Here is an 18,050-nt window from a genome sequence, read left to right on the forward strand (position 1 = left end):
TGGTTTGTAATACAACTTCTCTCCATAGATACATAAATGCTTCCAGGCTCTTTATTTTTGTTCCATTGATCCCATTTTGCTTTAGTTGCTATATGTAGCTTTATAGTAAGTATTAATGTTTGATGGGTTTAATCTTCCTCTATTAAAATCAGAATTGCTACTCTTGGCAAGTTATTCTTATGAATTTTAGGATCAGGTTACGAAACGCCATGAAAACTTCCATGGGGCTTCTATTGGAATTTCTTTGAATTTAAAGATTAATTTTTAGCTTGTTTTTTTTATAGTTAAATGTGTTACCTTTCTTTAAAAAGTTATACTTCAAATTGCTTGTTGCTGATATGTAGGGAAGAGCTGTTGATTTTGGTATGCTGATTTTGTATATAGAAACATTGAATTTTTCTATAAGAGTGTTTTGGATTTTTTTTGTGTGGACAGTAATAATGACTTTTTTTCCCCCTTTCCATTCCTTGTGCTTTTTTCCCAAGGCAGTCTAAGATCTCCAGTAAAATGTTGAAAAAAGTGCGAAAGTGATTGCAGGCAAATAGTGATCTCCATTTCTAACTTTAAAGAGAATGCTTATTTCATCATGAAGTGTGTTTTTTTGTTTATTTGTTTTGTTTTTTGCTCTGTGTTCGATGGGTTACATTTTTTTTTTTGGCTGAGCCACGAGACACGTAGGATCTTAGTTCTCTGACCAGGCATTGAACCCGCGCCCCCTGCATTGGGAGCACGGAGTCTTAACCGCTGGGCCACTAGGGAAGTCCCTGATGGATTATTTTTAAATTAAGGAAATTAATCTCTCTTTCTATTTTGCTAAGAATGATTTTTCTTTTAAATCAATGGATGTTAAATTTTACCAAATTATTTTTTACCAAATTATTTACCAATTTATTTTACCAAATTATTTTTCTGCATAATTTGAGGTAATTGCTTGTTTTATTTTTCTTTATTCTGTTGAATTTTAATCTGTTTAAATAAATTCCTTTAAATGTCAGTGAAACTGTTTTTGTCACAATGTTCTGTTTTGATAATAATTAGATTTGGTTTGCTATATTGTTTTATTTAGGGTTTTTACGTTTTTAATCATAGCTTAGTCAATAATTTTCCTTCTCGACACTCTGATTTTGGTGTCAAGGTTATATTAGCATCATAAAATAAGGCAAAGAATACCCCTTTTTCTTTCATTTCATTTTTTTTTTTACTCTTATAGTAGTAATTAAGAATTTGGTCTCTAGAACAAGATTGCTAGAGTTTGAATCCGTACTCCTCCATTTAACTTATATGTATGTAATGTTGTCTAGTATTTTGTTTTGTTTTGAATGTCCCGCAAAACATTATTATTATTATTATTATTATTATTTTTGCGGTACGCAGGCCTCTCACTGTTGTGGCCTCTCCCATTATGGAGCACAGGCACAGGCTCAGTGGCCATGGCTCACGGGCCCAGCCGCTCTGGGCATGTGGGATCTTCCTGGACTGGGGCACGAACCCATGTCCCCTGCATCGGCAGGCGGACTCTCAACCACTGCGCCACCAGGGAAGCCCAAGACATTATTTTTTATTTGTGTAACTTTGTGGGAGGTACCCTCTCTGACTCTTAAGCTTCCTTGTCTGTAAAATGTAACCTACGCTATGAGATTATTTTGTAATTTAAACTAAATAATATTTGTAAAACAATTAGAACATACCCTGGCCCATAATAATCCTCAATAAATGTGTTGAATTTTATTCTGTATTCTGAAATATAAGATACAGATGATTCTATGAAGATTTTGAAGAAATTGCCTATAGGCAGTTTGAGTTTGGTGTGTGTGTATGTTGGCAGAAGGGAAGGAGACAGATTTTTAAATTATTGATTCAGTTTCTTATAATGGTCATAAGTCTAGATTTGTTAAATTATATATTTATAAAATATTGTTTGTTTTATCTGAGTTACAAAATTTGTGGCTTAAAGTTGTCCATAGTATTTTATATGATTTTAAAAATCTCACATCTTTAAATTGTCTTTTCATTTCTCCTCCTTGATTAATCTGGTATGATTTGTCTATTTTATTTCACTCTGTCATTCTTCAGAGAGCTAACTGTTGGTTTTGTTGCTATTCTCCATTTAGTTCTGCTCTTATCTTTTATTTCCTTTATTGGAATTTGCTTCATTTGTTTTTTTTTAATATTTAGACAGCTAGCTCATGAATTTTCAATCCTCCTGTTTCCTTAATGTATGATTTTTATGGCTACGAATTTCCCTCTAAGAACGACTTTAACTGAATCTACCTAAAGTTTGGATATGTATAGTTTGATTATCATCTAGTTTTAAAATGTTTCCAACTTTTAATATGTCTCTTCCTTGAAATATGAATTATCTGAAAGTATATGTTTAAGTTTCCAAATGTAGTATGTTTGTTTTGTTGTTTATTTGGTCATTAGTTTTTAAAGAATATCTTTACTTATCAATTTCTAGTTGTATTATGCTTAGAGAATAGCATCTATATAACATTTAATCTTTGGTATCTTCTGAGACTTGCTTCATGACCTAGTAATTATTTGATTGAATATTTAAAAATTTCCACACATATCTGAAAAGTACATTTTCTTAATTGTTAGTTATAGGATACTATATTGTTGGTTAAATCGTGTATTAGTTATGAAAAATCTATATACCTACATTTTGGTCTACTTTTCTGTCAGTTGCAGAAAGAAGTTTGTTCAGATCTCTCACATTTATCAATTTCTTCTTGTAATTCTGCTCATTTCTATTTTATATAGTTTAAACCAAGTTATTCGGTGAATACAAGTCCAGATGTATCTTTTTAAAAGATTAACTATTCTTCTGTGATTATGTGGAGACTGCTTTACAGCTAACCGTACTTTCTGCCTTTAAGTTTGTATTATCTGATATTAAAATAGCTATAGGAGCTTTCTTTTGATTAATATTTGCCAGCGTAACTTTTCTTTACTTAAAATTTTTTCCATCATCAGGCTCTAGATTTGTCTATATAAGAAATAGCAATAACTTACTATTTTGCTTTCTATTTGAGGATCTCTGTTGCCAGTGAAGTCCAATTTAATCCAGTTACATTTAATCTGCTTGCTGATCTGTTTGGATTTCTCTCTGGCATATTATTTTGTGGTTTCTCTTTTCTATACCTCTTTTCAGCTTCTCTGTCATTCTCCTAAAGGATCTTCAGATGCTTTAATTTTAGACACTACCCTCCACATCTTATATATTCATGTTGTCTAGTATTTTGTTTTGAATACCCTGCAAAAGTAATTTTTTATTGTTTTAGTCAGTCGTCGTTCAGAAAGACTTATGTGTTTCTCTGTTCATCATTGTATTTTGTTTTTTACTCTTTCCTTTTTTTTTGCTTCCTTGAAAATATGTTCTTTGGTAAAAATTCTTTCAGTTAGCAACTGGGAGTGGTAAATTCTCTGTCTTTGCCTGAAAATGTCTTTATTTTCACTCTCACTTGAGAATAATAGTTTAACTGGATATCAGATTCTAGATGAACAATTACTTTTCCCATAGTATTTTGAAAACATTTGTTGTTATTTTCAGGCCTCTTATTGTTACTGTTGAGAAGTTTTAGTAAGGCAGGTTGTTCCAGTTTCCTTTTAGGTAATTTCTCGTTTCTCTCATCGCTTAGAAAATGTTATCATTTTCTTTTGTTACACGTTTTTACTATAATATAATTAGGTGTACAATTTTTTCCCTGATACTTGGTGTGCTTTTGAATCTGAAGATGGTTATCTTTTTTCAATTACAGAAAAATTATTAGTTGTTTTCTCTTTTAATATTGTTTTTCTTTTCTCTCTTCACTCCTACTGGAATATTAGTTGTATAGAAATGTAAGACTAATATTAGCCTATAATTATATGTTTGATCTTATTTTATCTTCCACATCTCTTAACCTTTCTTTTTATCTAATTGTGCTGCATTCAGAAAAATTTCCTTAGATCCGTCTTCGACATTACTTACTCTTTCTTCAGCTCCAATTTTCTTTAACCCATTCTTTGAATTTTTAATTTCAGTGACTGTTTTCATTTCTATTAGTTCTCCTTGATTCTTCATAAAATCTACTTGTTTTTTAATGCCTTGTCTGTTTTTCATTTTTATTTTATAATTTAATGCCCTTAAATATCTTATATTTTAGTTTTATTTGATAATTGTATTATTTGATGTCCTTAATTGATTATTGCAGCTGTTTCTTGAGTTTGCAGAGCAGATTGCCTTCTCCTGTTTTATAGTGTTTTACTGAACTATCTTAAAGGAACTTCTTTTTTTCCTTCCCTCCAGGGAAACACTTTGTGAGGAGTAGGAGTGCTTCTCAATATGATTTCTCTTGCTTCTGGCAGTAGTTTCAAGGGCTTCACCTACTCAGGACCATCTTTTTTTTGTTTGTTTGTTTGTTAACCTTTCGGATTTGGGTTTCACAGACCCTTCTGGTAGTATAAACTTGAACTCCAGGGTAATATGAGTTAGTTTGTATTGAGTTTGAGTATTGAACACCCAGCATATTGAGTTTTTCATAAGAACCTTTTTAAATTCCTGTATCCAGAGAACATTCATTGAAGGAAGTTCCCTTGTTCATTGGTCAGATTTCTTTTCAGTACACCCTCCCACTGAGGAATGCAGCCATCTAGGCCCAGGCTTTTATCCAGAACACTCACAATTCCTATTCCTCACCTTCTGTGGGCTTAAGATGTCATTTATATCCCCAAATTAAAGCACAAACCCTTAAATTACTGAGACCGAGAACCTCCCACAGCAGTTCCAACATCACTCACAGGCCTACTAGCTCTGACTTTTAGTCTTTGTGTTTTGGCATCCGAGAATTTTCTCTTCTTCCTTGCAAACTGAGCTATGCATTTAAAACTGTTGTTATATTTTATTCAGCATATTGAAGTACTTGAGGCTATTTAAAGTGTGTGGTTGGGGGTTGGAAATGGTGGTCAGGTTATCTTTGACTGCCATATTGCTAGAACCAGAAGTCCCTATATTACTTATTATTTTTGGTTGTTGGTGGGGGGGGCCCCCTTATTCAAAACCAAATTTTATCTTCTTTGCCATAAGAAAATACAGTTTGCAAAATAGTGTCTTATTAAACTGTTATGCTTCTGTATATAATTATTGATATTAGAATGAAAAATCACCTCAAATAAATTTGTGTACAGTGAACTTCAGTGTTTCATTTAGCTACTCTTATAAATCACAGGTAGGGATGGCTGTCGGCTTTCATTGAGAATTAATAACAGCCTGGAGATAACTATTAAACATGTTCACCTTTTGTATAGGAGAGCTTGTTACAAGGTCAAAGTGAACTGCTTTTTAATCCTACATGAGTTTTATGGTGTTGGCAATATGTAAGAAGAAAATTTTTTTTTTTTTTTTCCTTGCGTTATGCGGGCCTCTCACTGTTGTGGCCTCTCCCATTTGCGGAGCACAGGCTCCAGACGCGCAGGCTCAGTGGCCATGGCTCACGGGCCCAGCCGCTCCGCGGCATGTGGGATCTTCCCGAAACGGGGCACGAACCCGCGTCTCCTGCATCGGCAGGCGGACTCTCAAGCACTGCGCCACCAGGGAAGCCCAAGAAGAAAATTTTTTGAAAGGATTGTAGAGTTGTAAACATTTTCTAGATGTGACCCATTTATGAGTCTCATCTTTATGTTATATTCTTTATTGGATTACTTAGAATTTTCCTCATATAAACTATTTGCTTTGTTTTTAAACCTTCTTCATGCAGTATCTTTCCAGCTTTGTGAGTAATACTCATTTTTCCAAGCAGGGAATCCTGATTCTTCTCAGCCCTTCTCATCACACCTAGTCATGGCTGAATGTGGCTATGTTTTATTGTGTATACCAGTAAAGTATAAAGTATAAAATAACCAGTGACTGATGAGAATGGCTGCATTATATGCTAAGAGTTGTAGAACTTAATCATCTGTGTCAGTCTGGACACATTCTTTTAGTGTTTGTGGGATATTGTTTCTTCTTTGACAAAGTGAGAACATTGGACTAAAGATTTCCAGGGTTTCCTCCAGTTTTGTAATCTATGAATCATTATAAATAAGTAAGGGAAAATTCTAATGTTTCATATTATATAATTTGTGTTTGGAAAAAGCCTTGTATGGTATTTATGGAGGTAGTCAAATATTCTGAAAATATTCCCTTTAATTTTACCCATTTTCTTTTTTTTTTTTCCCAGTCCGTCAAGTTATTTCAGTGGCTGTTTCTGTTTGAATTGTTTGTTAATTCACTCAGTAAATACTTACTGTACATCTACTTTTTAAAGAAAATAAATTTATGTATTTTATTTTTGGCTGCATTGGGTCTTAGTTGCTGCGTGTGGGATTTCTCTAGTTGTGGTGAGCGGGGGCTACTCTTTGCTGTGGTGCAGAGGCTTCTCATTGCAGTGGCTTCTCTTATTGCAGAGCACGGGCTCTAGGTGCACAGGCTTCAGTAGTTGTGGCTTGCGGGCTCTAGAGTGCAGGCTCAGTAGTTGTGGTGCATGGGCTTAGTTGTTCTGCAGCTTGTGGGATCTTCCTGGGCCAGGGCTTGAACCTGTATCCCCTGCATTGGCAGGTGGATTCTTAACCACTGCGCCACCAGGGAAGTCCCTGTACATCTACTTTTTGTCTGGCATTGTGCTACTTATGGTTCAGTGTTGAACATGGTACACAGTTATTTCCTTCATGAAACATGCAGTCTAATGGAGGACAGACAAGAGCAATGCACTAAGTTATGTCATAGGGAAATACATTTTGGTGAGCACAAGAGGGCAAACACTGACCTTACATTTGGAGGGGTTGGGAAACTTCCTGGAGGAACTGCTCTTTAAGTGAAATGGGAGGTCAAGGGAGAGATGAGATGAGGAAAGAAGGTGTGGAGATACTGTGATACTTCTGGGAGCTGAGTGAGGTATATTGTTCCTAGTATTCCTATAACAGAGAAGAGGGACACTAGTTCCAAATTAGAGGCTAGATAAATAGGGCATTCTAAGCCATGTTAAGGAGTTTGACTTTATCCTAATCCTAGAAGTAATGGGAGCAACTTAAGGGTTTTAACCAATAAAATGTCATATTCCTTTTCCATTTTAAAATGATCATGCAGGTTGCAGTATGGAGAATAAGTTGGAGGAGAAAGATCAGTTATTATTCTGGTGCAGTAGTCCAGCATAATACAGCAGTGATTTGTTGAGGGGGAAGTGGAGAGATGTGAGAGATACCCAGGAGGTAGAACTGGAAACACTTTATGATTAACTAGATGTGGTTTATGATGGAGGAAGAAGAGTCAAGAATGTCTGCGTTTCCAATTCAGATAACTAAGTGAGTGGTGGTGTGTTTTTTTTTGTTTTTGTTTTTGTTTTTGTTTTTTACCAAGGTGTAAGGAACATAGAAGAAGGAGTGGGTTTGGGAGGAAGATGTTGAATTCAGTGTGGGTATCTGTGGAACACCCAAATGTCCAGTAGGCAGTTGATTGTGAAGTCCTAAAGTTTAGGAAAAAGATTAAAAGCTGGAGTCGCAGATTTGGACTTCTATAGACTGCAAAGGGTAATTGGAGTAATGGGAGTGGATGAAATTTCTTGAGAAGAATAAATGGAACAAGAATAACAAGGCCTAGAACAGAACTTCAGAGACAGACAATTAAGGGACAGTAAAGGAAGAGGTGAGAATGTGGTTGGAGAGGTCAAGGAAAGGATAAACTAATAATGTCACGTGCTGGTCCAATGTCAAGGAAGGATGGAGATACTCACTGAATTTAGCAATGAGGAAGTTTATCATAACTTTGTTAATGATAGTTGCAGGGAAATTGTATGGAAGCACTTTACCATTTCTTGGATGAATGAGTGAAGATAAAGTAGTGTAGAAAGCAACATAGATCATTTACATAAAAGGGAAGAGAGATGTCAGCTGAAAACAGACTGAGGGTAGAAGAGGTTTTCTTGTTGCTCTTGTTTATCTGTTTGTTTTTCAGGTTTGTTTTTTCAACTTTTTTCAAAAATAAATTTATTTTATTTTATTTTTATTTTTATTTTTGGCTGTGTTGGGTCTTCGTTGCTGCACGCGGGCTTTCTCTAGTTGCGGCGAGCGGGGGCTACTCTTCCTTGCGGTGCGTGGGCTTCTCATTGCGGTGGCTTCTCTTGTTGCAGAGCACAGGCTCTAGGTGTACGGGCTTCCGTAGTTGCGGCACACAGCCTCAGTAGTTGTGGCGCACGGGCTTAGTTGCTCTGCAGCATGTGGGATCTTCCTGGACCAGGGCTCATACCCATGTCCCCTGCACTGGCAGGAGGATTCTTAACCACTGCGCCACCAGGGAAGCCCCCTGTTTTTTCAACTTTTACTTTTAAGTGACGATGGGAAATAGAAGAGGAGAAGATGAAAATAAAGGCAGCAAAAGGGATAAACAGTAGATAAGGTCCTTGAGTTTAGGGTAGAGAATGGGACAGATAGTGGAAGGAACAGAATGTGTGAACTAGAAAGGTAGGAATGTTAGAATCTAAATTATCTGATGTCTTAAGCTTATTATTTCAAAAATGAATCAATTCTGAATGATGGCAAGACCAAGGCATGAGAGTGGCTGGTGGAGTAGAGTAGAGGTGAATGTCTGGTGAGAAGAGATGAAAACCATGATTGGTTAAGGTGTTGATCTTACAGATGAGATGGCCCAAGCTGGTGAGAGGTTGGATGGACTGGTAAGAGAGAGACTAAGCAGGAAGTGACTAGTGAAGTGGAGATGAGAGATTCACGTGGCTTAATAGTGTGAGTGTCAAAGGAACATGTTTTTATAAAGGGAGTGAGGGTTTACAACAATATTGGGGAGTGAGAAGGCCATCAGTCTGTTGTTCTGATGCTGCAGCATGTGAGGTATGAAGAATGAACGGCTTCAGCTTGAGAACGGTATTCTTAGGAGAGCTATGTTTCCATTAAGGCAAAGAAATGAAGTGCCCATTCAATGAAGATTTAAGCACATAGGGGAAGTTTGTCTACTGTCTGCGTGGGTCTAGACTGAGACTGGGAGCAGAAACAAGGTAATCTAAGACTTCTGGTTAGTTCCACAATAGTCAGTGTTGAAAAATTTTTATCTGACCTTTGCCTAAAAAATAGTGAGACTATATATACAGTATTTAAATGATCCTTGATTTAAAATTTCTCAAAGTTCAAACAAGTTGTGCTATCTCAAGAGATATTTGTTGAAAAATCCAACCTGTTTTACTGAATAGTTTTCTCGTCTTTCAATGTTAAAATTCATTAAAATATTTGCAATAAAGTACAGATTCCTTTTAAATATGCTTTATTGGTTTTTAAATATAAGAATTTGTTATCTTGGGTAAATGTTTAAGCCTTTATGGTTAGTAATGTCAGATTTTGTATTTAAAACCTCGTGTGTTTATATGTTCACTCCTGTTTATTTTTTAGACCTGTTTTTATTTTTGTTACATTTTTTTTACTTCTTAACTTTCCTGAGAAGCAGCTTTATAGGTGATAGAGGATGGTAATAACTGTACAGTTACTTCAACAAAGGTAGATTCAATGGTGAGAAAGGTAGATTAATCACATCAGTTCTCTTTGGTGTGTCTCTGTAGTGTGCATGAAAGGAGCATTGGATTTTATGAATGTTTTCATTTATTTCCACTTGGCTTTCAGGGACCATGGCTAAACCTGCCGGATCACTGGCCAGAAGCAGCAGCTTGTGTCGCTCCCGCCGCAGCATCGTTCCGTCCTCGCCGCAGTCTCAGCGAGCTCAGCTTCCTGCACATGCTCACCCGGCACACCCCCGGCATCCCCACCACCCCCAGCACACACAGCACTCCTTGCCTTCCCCTGATCCAGATATCCTCTCAGTGTCAAGTTGCCCTGCTCTTTATCGAAATGAAGAGGAGGAGGAGGCCATTTACTTCTCTGCTGAAAAGCAATGGTATTGGCAATGAATGAAATACAGTATGTGTTGGGCTGGGTGGGTAGGAGTGGTATGTTGTGTTAATTTTCTACTGCTGCATAACAGGTTACAGCAAACTTTAGTGGCTTCTAACAACACCCATTTATTAGCTCTCAGTTCCGTATGCCAGAGTCCAAGCTTGGTGTGGCTAGGTTTTCTGCTCAGGGTCTCACAAATCTAAAATCAGAGTGTTGGCTGGGCTTTATTCTTATCTGGGGCTAGGGGGCCTCATCAAAGCTCACTTGGTTGTGGCAGAATTCAATTCCTCATGGTTACAGTACCGTGGTCCTGGTTCCCGTGCTTGCTTCCAGCTGGGGGCTGCTCTCAGATTCTAGAGGCTGCCTGCTCTTCCTTGCCATGTGTGGCCTCTATCTTCAAAGCCAGCAACAGAGAATTTCCCTTCTTTCAAATCCCTCCTTTGCTTTGAATCTCTGCTTTCTTTTATCTCTGATCTCTATACCCAAATTTAAAAGGCTTACCTGGATAATAATCTCTCTATATATTAAGATCTACTAGTTTGGGCCTTAATTACGCCTGCAAAATCCCTTCATAGCAGCACCTATGTTAGTGTTTGATTAAATAACTAACTGGGAGAAGATGTGTGCACACCAGGGCTGGGAATTGGGGGACCATCTTAGAATTCTGACCACCACAGACATAGGATATTTTGAGATATAACTGCTTAGAGGCTATGCACATAATTGACTCAAGTCTCAGAATATAAACTTGTCTAACGAACAGTTTCATATGTAAAATATAAAGGCATGAGCTTAAATAAACTTGAGCACAAGGAAACATTAAATATGACTGACTGAGGTTTTAAAATATTTGTTGCCAATTAATGATTTGTTCTGTTATGTGCTAGTACTTGCTAGCAAGCAAGCAGTATCAGATGCAAAAGATTTAAGAAAATGTCAGGAACTTAAAGGAGGAAATTATATTCATAACACTTTTTTTTTTTTTTTCTATAAAGTAGATACAGCAGCAGTGTATTCTAGTCCAGTGAGACCGGTTGCTGTTGGGGATCTCTCTAAACCATATTCCTCTTTTGGAGCAGTACGGTATTAAGTGACAGAAAAACTGGTATTGGTTTCTGCGTTTGCCACTTAGTAGCCATGTGGCCATGAAGTCTTTACTGTTCTTGTAAGAAAAACAAAACCAGAAGGAATGGGCTGGACACTCGCCATAAGCCCTGGTGGCTGTCTGTCATGTGATTCTTCACACATAATTGTTTCGTCTGCTAGTGAAAGTAAATTTTATGATTAGCAAGTGATCATTATAGCATATTCCTAAGGAGATAGTACAAGTTTTGTGTTGTCATTGCAACTGGAGAATCTGAGGCACCTTTGCTTGGTTAGCACTTTATGACCAGCTGTTTTGTCTAACCTTTGCAGTCTAACTGTAGTCACCAGTAAGATGGCTTTATTGACAAAACTAACTTTGTGTGGCTTACGGAAATTAGTAGGAAAACTCTAGAGCTCTGCTGTCCAGTAGAATTTTTTGCACTGATGGAAATGTTCAGCCCTCATTTCAAAGAGCACGGTCAGAAATTCACAGCTAGCTCATAAATTTGAGAAGAATTTGGATTCAGACAACTTCCTCCTCTCCATTTTAGTCTTTTAAGTGTCGAACCACCAGAATCCTTACAAAATAATAATAATACAAACATTTTTTATGTTCTATGCATTATTGCACGTATACGCTCATTTAAACCTTACCTTGAGTTAAGTCTTGTTATACGTGCATTAAACTTACATAAATTCAACTACATGTCACTGTGGGAAAAAAATAAAAGTAGAAAAATGACATAAATGGTACATACAATTTAATTCAATATTCTGAAGAATATATGCTCTGGGAAAAATGGGAGATTTTAAGGTGTACTAGACCTGTATTCCAAGTCTGACTAGTTTGCAGAAGAAGGAACACTTCAGATTATTATTTGTTTTGGAATTAGGATATTAGAACTAAAAGTACTAAAAGAACTAAAAGAACTAGAAGTTTTGGAATTAGGATATTAGAACTAAAAGTAGTATTAGAGATTAATCAAGTACTCTTACCTAGACAAGAAAATTGAGATCTGGTTAAATTAAGTGATTTGCCCAAGATGGTACAGCTAATTAATGGCAGGACCAGGACAGGAATCTAGGTCTCCTAAATTAGGTCAGTATTCTTTTCACACATTATTTAGATTTTAGAAGCTAGTTTTTAAAATATTTTTAACCTAGTTTAGAATTTTACACACAAAGCAGCCAAACCACATAACAGAATAGAAAGTAAATTCATAAAATTTTGACTAGATCAGCTTCTGGCTCTGGAAGCTGAAGGAACAGTGAACAGCTCCAGGAAACAGTGATATATGCTGTTTGATTAATGGACATCTACTCCAAAAAGAAGCCTTGCAGAAAAGTCCCTACCAGTGATTGATTTCTGAGTCATTTCTTCCTATCTGAACTGCCTCTTGCCCTCTGTTAGCACTCTCCATTATCAATTGTAAGAGCATTTGAAAAATTATGCAGTACATGTAACTGTATAACATGGAAGCATTATTTAAGTCTTTGTTTTCCCAGGAGATTTTATACCTTCTGAAAGCTTGTAGTGTAATAAAGACAGTCTTCACATACAAGTGTGAGTAAAGTTCATAGAAAAGACTAAATACATTTAGCAGTCTAATATATAACTGAAGTATGGTATTAACAAAATACATGTCAAAATCAATAAACATGCGTATCATAACATGAATAATGATAGTAATCATAGGTCATCCAAGGTGAGAGAGCATTCAGTTCATTTACTCCATAAATATGAATTTAGTCCTTGCTGTGTGCCGTGTACTTGCTAATAACTTGAGCTGCCAAGACAGGTGAGACAAGGTCCTGACCTAGTTCCAGCTGGTAGATGATGATCATATGTGTTCCTGCCTTTCTGTCTTCAGCTCTCTTCCTTCTCTCACCTTATTTCTTTGCCAGTTACTTTTTACCTTGACTCTACTTTTCATTTCGTAATCATTCTGTTCATAGAGTGAACACTATTCATCTCAGGTATGGCACATTCAAAAATGAATAAATTGTTATCCCTATTCTTCAGAATTTTCCTCCCTCCCTCCCTTCCTTCCCCTCTTTCTTCTCTTCTTATCTTTTCTTCTTTTTTTTCCTTCCTCTCTCCCTTCCTTTCTTTTCCCTCCCTCCCTCCCTCCTTCCTTTCTTCCTTCCCTCCCTCCTTCTTCCTTCCCTCCCTCCTTCCCTCTCTTTTTCTTTCTTTCTCCTTTCATTCTTCAGGTCCTACCTCAAATGTCACCTCCTCTTGGAAGCCTTCCCTGATCCTCTCAGTAGAGATAGGTCTTGATAAATCATAATATTGTCCCCCCACCTATTCCCTTTTCCCCTACACTACCACCACCCAGAAGAGTGATGCATTTTAGACCTGAGAGTCAAACAAGGATAAGAAAGCAATGAGGATACCATCTGGAATCTCTGTGATTCCTCCAAAGAGATGCACATCCTACATCTATACCAACCCTTGGATATTATTTTATTTCTATTTCCACCTTACTCTGAGCACCCCTTCTGCCAAGAGCTCCCTGCAGCACATCCCAGCTCTGGTCACTCTGACCTGAGGTTGGGAGGCATGCACTGCTTGTTGTCAGACCCACAGGGTAGTGCTTACATGAAATGAGGGCTCAGCAGGGTGAAAAAGCTGCTCAGAATCTCCTTAGCTGGTGTTAATTCATTTTGCTTCTTCCCTTCCTCCTTCCCTCCCTCCCTCCCTCCCTTCCATACTTACTAAATATCCACTATGAGCTTGTCACTATTCCAGAGAATACAAAAGTTAATAAGACTTCCTCCCCTCATTGTCTCCTTTCTTCTGGGGAAACTGACTATAAATAAGTTAATATAAAATATTTTAGGTAGTGATAAGTTCTGGGATGCTAAACAAAGATAGGTAAAAGGAAAGAGAATGCTGCTTTGGATAGGGTAGTTAGGAGAAGCATCTCTGGAGAGAGAGCATTTGAGTCATGTGGAGATGGAGGGGAAAAAAGATGAGGCAGAGGGAACAGCAAGTGCAACAGCCCTGAGGGAGTCGCAAGATTGGCATGTGGCAGGAACAAGGAGGAGGCAGAAAATGGTACACCGTGCAGCTGGAGGGATAGCCATGGACCTGACCATGCAGGGCTTTGCGGCCTTTGGCAAGGACTTTGGAGTTTAGCCTAAGTGTGTGAGGAAGCATTGGAAAGTTTTGAGCAAGAGATTATTGTGCTCTGATTGAGTTTTTAAAAACCACTTTAAGGGCTGTGCAGAGAAGTAACTCAGGGGGAAGAACAAGAATGGAAGCAGGGAGACGAATTAGGAAGCTATTGCGATCATTGAGGTAATTGGTAGGGCAGGAAGAAGGATGGTAGCAGTGGGACAGGAAGAAAAGGGTGGGTTTGAGGTATATTTTGAAGGAATAGCTGATAGCATTTACTGTATGTTGGCTTTGGGGTTGTAAACTTTATTTTCCCCAGTCCTCTTTATTTCTCTTGCCACTGTGGAAAAGAGGGAAAAATCACAAAGGAATAAACTTGTGATAATTTATTGAATGTCTACTTTAAAAAAATAGCTCAGTATCATTACCTTTCACCTGCCGTCCACTCCCCACCCCAGTGTATCTCACCTCTCTTCCCTTCTGTTTTAAACTTGGGAGAGCTTATATTTTAGCTTAGTATATTCTTTTCTTCCTTCCTTAGGAAGCTATATTTAATCAATTTAATGACTAAACAGTAAAGGGAGAAGGTGGTGACTAAAATTCATCTTTTCAACTATATGTCAACTATGTGATTTAGAAAGAAAAATTTTCAGTGTTGAAACAAAACACAGAAGTAGCTGAAATGATAAAAACCTGTAAAATTTAAACATTTTCATTTCTCTGACAATTGAAGAAGGTATACCTTTAAGTTATAATATTTTCTAGATTGGAAGTTATCATTATCATAGTTTATGTTAAAAATAAAACATTTTGATAAGTTATATTATTTAAAGTAGTAATTTTCTAATTTTGTTGAAATGTGTATAGAATTTTAGCATCTCTCCCTTTAATATTTCGATAGCTTAAACAGTGGAAGATGTTTTGGTTAGAATTAGTTAGAATGTCTGCCAGTACCCTTAAGAAACATATTGATTTAAAATTTTACCTTTGCCTCTGTCTCATCCAGGGAAGTGCCAGACACAGCTTCAGAATGTGACTCCTTAAATTCTTCCATTGGAAGGAAACAGTCTCCTCCTTCAAGCCTTGAGATATACCAAACATTGTCTCCACGAAAAATATCAAGAGATGAGCTCTCTCTAGAGGATTCTTCCAGAGGAGAGTCGCCCATAGCTGCAGATATCTCCCGGGGTTCTCCTAATTGTGTAGGTCTGACAGAAACTAAGAGCATGATCTTCAGTCCTGCAAGCAAAGTGTACAATGGCATCTTGGAGAAATCCTGTAGCATGAACCAGCTTTCCAGTGGCATCCCGGTACCTAAACCTCGCCACACATCGTGTTCCTCAGCTGGCAACGACAGCAAACCAGTTCAGGAAGCCCCAGGTGTTGCCAGGATAAGCAGCATCCCACATGACCTTTGCCATAATGGAGAGAAAAGCAAAAAGCCATCAAAAATTAAAAGCCTTTTTAAGAAGAAATCTAAGTGAACTGCCTGACTTGGTGGAATTCCATTCAAGTGGCATCTTTAAACTTCTATCTCCCATCCTTCACTCCTCTTTTTTTGTTTTAATTTTAGGAATGTAACTTCATTGGGGCTTTCCAGAGTGGATGCCATAGTGGAATGTCCTTAAGAGCAACTGTCTACTGTCTGCTTATTTAAATGACTATATGATCAATTTGTCAAGCCAGTTATTACTGAAAAATCATTAAGAGATGAGACAGTTTACAGTCATTTTTGCCTATTTATTTCTGCTTTGTTATTAGTGATATATATATATATATACAACATTTTGTTGAGAGCCACTATGGACTTAACAAGCTTTAATGGACTAGTAAGCCAGCATGGGCTTGCAAAAATTTCTTGTTTACCAGAGCATCTTCTTATCTTTCCACAGAGCTATTTACATCCTGGACTAAAATAACTTAAAAGGAGTAAAACTAATTGCACTACTGTTTCTCAGACTGGAAAAATATCTCTGCAAGTGAAACTGTATAGAGTTTATAAAATGACTATGGATAGGGGACTGTTTTCACTTTTAGATCAAAATGGGTTTTTAAGTAGAACATAGGGTTTCTAATTAACTTGATTTCTGGAAATGAAAACCCACGCTTTTATTATGGGAAGCTTCTTGAAATGCATTTAACATTATAAAGTTTCAAGTCCTGCTGTAAAGACCGTGTTGTTTTGTTTTTCCCAGGGCTTTCACTGTGATTTTCTGCATTGCAGGCTGTATGATAAGATATAAATAATTTAAAGAGAGAGGCTCTTGATTCCTTACACAAAGTGGAAGAGTTAAAACTTGATTGAAGGACTTAAAACATTCACAAGCATATACTAAACTAGGGGGATGTGGGGATTCAGGCACTTGTTTACAGACTCAATAACTGCAAAGATTTATGGTTTGTGAAAAATTTGTACTGTGGAAAAGATAATAAATCGGAGACATTATTTTGTGGGACTGTGCTGATTTTTGTTGATAACACTCCACTAAGAACACTATATGTTTTCTGGAGAGCTGTGGAAGCTGTCTTCTTGCTTAACTGCAATATAAGAAATAGTGATGTTTTGGAAGTAAGTTGTCAACAAATTTCTTTCTCTTTTATATTGTTTGACATATTTTTATGTAGTTTGAAATGTTTAAATGTTCTAATATCAAGATTAACAAATATAAATTTATGGTGCATTTAGATTGTATTGTATTTATAAAGTTTGGGGTTTGTTAAACTGATAGCTTATTATAAAGGTAACTTTTACTGTGAAGATTGTCACATGAGTAACAAAGTACATTAACATCTGGGGAGTTTCTGCTTAAACTGCTTCTTTTAAAAATTCAGTCAAAATGATCTGGTTAATGCAATGTGGATGGACATTTAGGTGAACAACTGATGCATATTAGCTAGAATGGTTTTTCAGCTTTGTGGCTGAAATATATAATGTCCAACTCAGTCATGTTTAGATGAAAATGCTGATTGATAAACAATCATCATTCAAGATTTGCTCCAAAGAAATACTTTACTAAGAATATGAACAGTTTCCCAAAGTTTCTTGTGAATTTTGTGTACTTCAGTGCCGTCGTTAAAAACTGTTAAGGTCTTGAATGATGTTTATATACGCAGATATTTATATATTTATTAGACAGTGCTTTGAGGGCAAAAATTGTTTGACTGAAATGAACATAGTGTTTTGGACTAATTATAAGGTAAGTTAACCTGAAAGGTCAAGAGTCGAGGAACACAGACCCTAAAGCTGTTTAGGAAGGGGAAAAATTGTTCATGAAGAATTGAAAAGCGCCCTGGAAAGTTTCTTCAGAGTGAAGGGAATACCTAACCTTCTTTCTCCTTCTTACAGCCAGGCAGGGGTTCTTCCCTTTGAAAATTGCAAAAGGGATGAGAACCTTTTAGTTTGATGAATAGAGAAGGTAAAAGCCACAGAGCATGAAGTGGGGCTGGGAGAAGGAGGATCTCTAGGAGTGCCCAGCAAGGCTTCCACTTGTTCAGGGTAAGAAGGGATCCTGGATCAGAGCCACCTAGACGCTAGAACTTGTGCCTGGGAGTGGGAGAGGCTGGCCTGAGTAAAATGTGGGCCATCTTAAGTCAGGGGATGCATGGTTTGTTCTAAATTTCACACGGTTATAAACAAATTCAACCAAGGGATACTTACTGCCTTATGTTGCTTGTAATATTTACTTGCATTAGTACAATGCTCTGTATTTGTAAATTCAACAGAAAATAATTGAGTTTTGGAAAGCCACAATAATTTCTGTATCACATCGTTTACACACAAAGAGTTGGACGTTAATATAAATTTTTAAAATTACCCATTTCTTACCTTATTTTAACCTTATAAAACTATGGTATTTTCCTGATGTTAAAAGTAACACCTTCCTTACTGTAAAAAACGATTCATGATAGAAAAGTATGAAGAAGAGAAACAACA

At 36.8% G+C, this 18,050-nt stretch overlaps 1 protein-coding gene across 2 annotated transcripts in view; it reads left to right on the forward strand.

The window, feature by feature from the left end:
* STIM2 (stromal interaction molecule 2) overlaps nucleotides 1-18,006 on the forward strand; it is a 183,613-nt gene extending 165,607 nt beyond the window's left edge. The window contains exons 12-13 of one of the 2 annotated variants that reach the window (XM_007448812.1): nucleotides 9,640-9,910; nucleotides 15,123-18,006. In XM_007448812.1, the coding sequence (XP_007448874.1) occupies nucleotides 9,640-9,910; nucleotides 15,123-15,600 (749 nt within the window). In that variant the 3' untranslated portion in view covers nucleotides 15,601-18,006. The remainder of the gene's footprint in view (nucleotides 1-9,639; nucleotides 9,911-15,122) is intronic. The other variant, XM_007448813.1, reaches the window with a different exon arrangement.
* The last annotated feature ends 44 nt before the right edge of the window (nucleotides 18,007-18,050 follow it).

Source organism: Lipotes vexillifer, unplaced genomic scaffold (assembly GCF_000442215.2).
Source record: "Lipotes vexillifer unplaced genomic scaffold, Lipotes_vexillifer_v1.1 scaffold100, whole genome shotgun sequence".
NCBI lineage: Eukaryota > Metazoa > Chordata > Mammalia > Artiodactyla > Lipotidae > Lipotes > Lipotes vexillifer.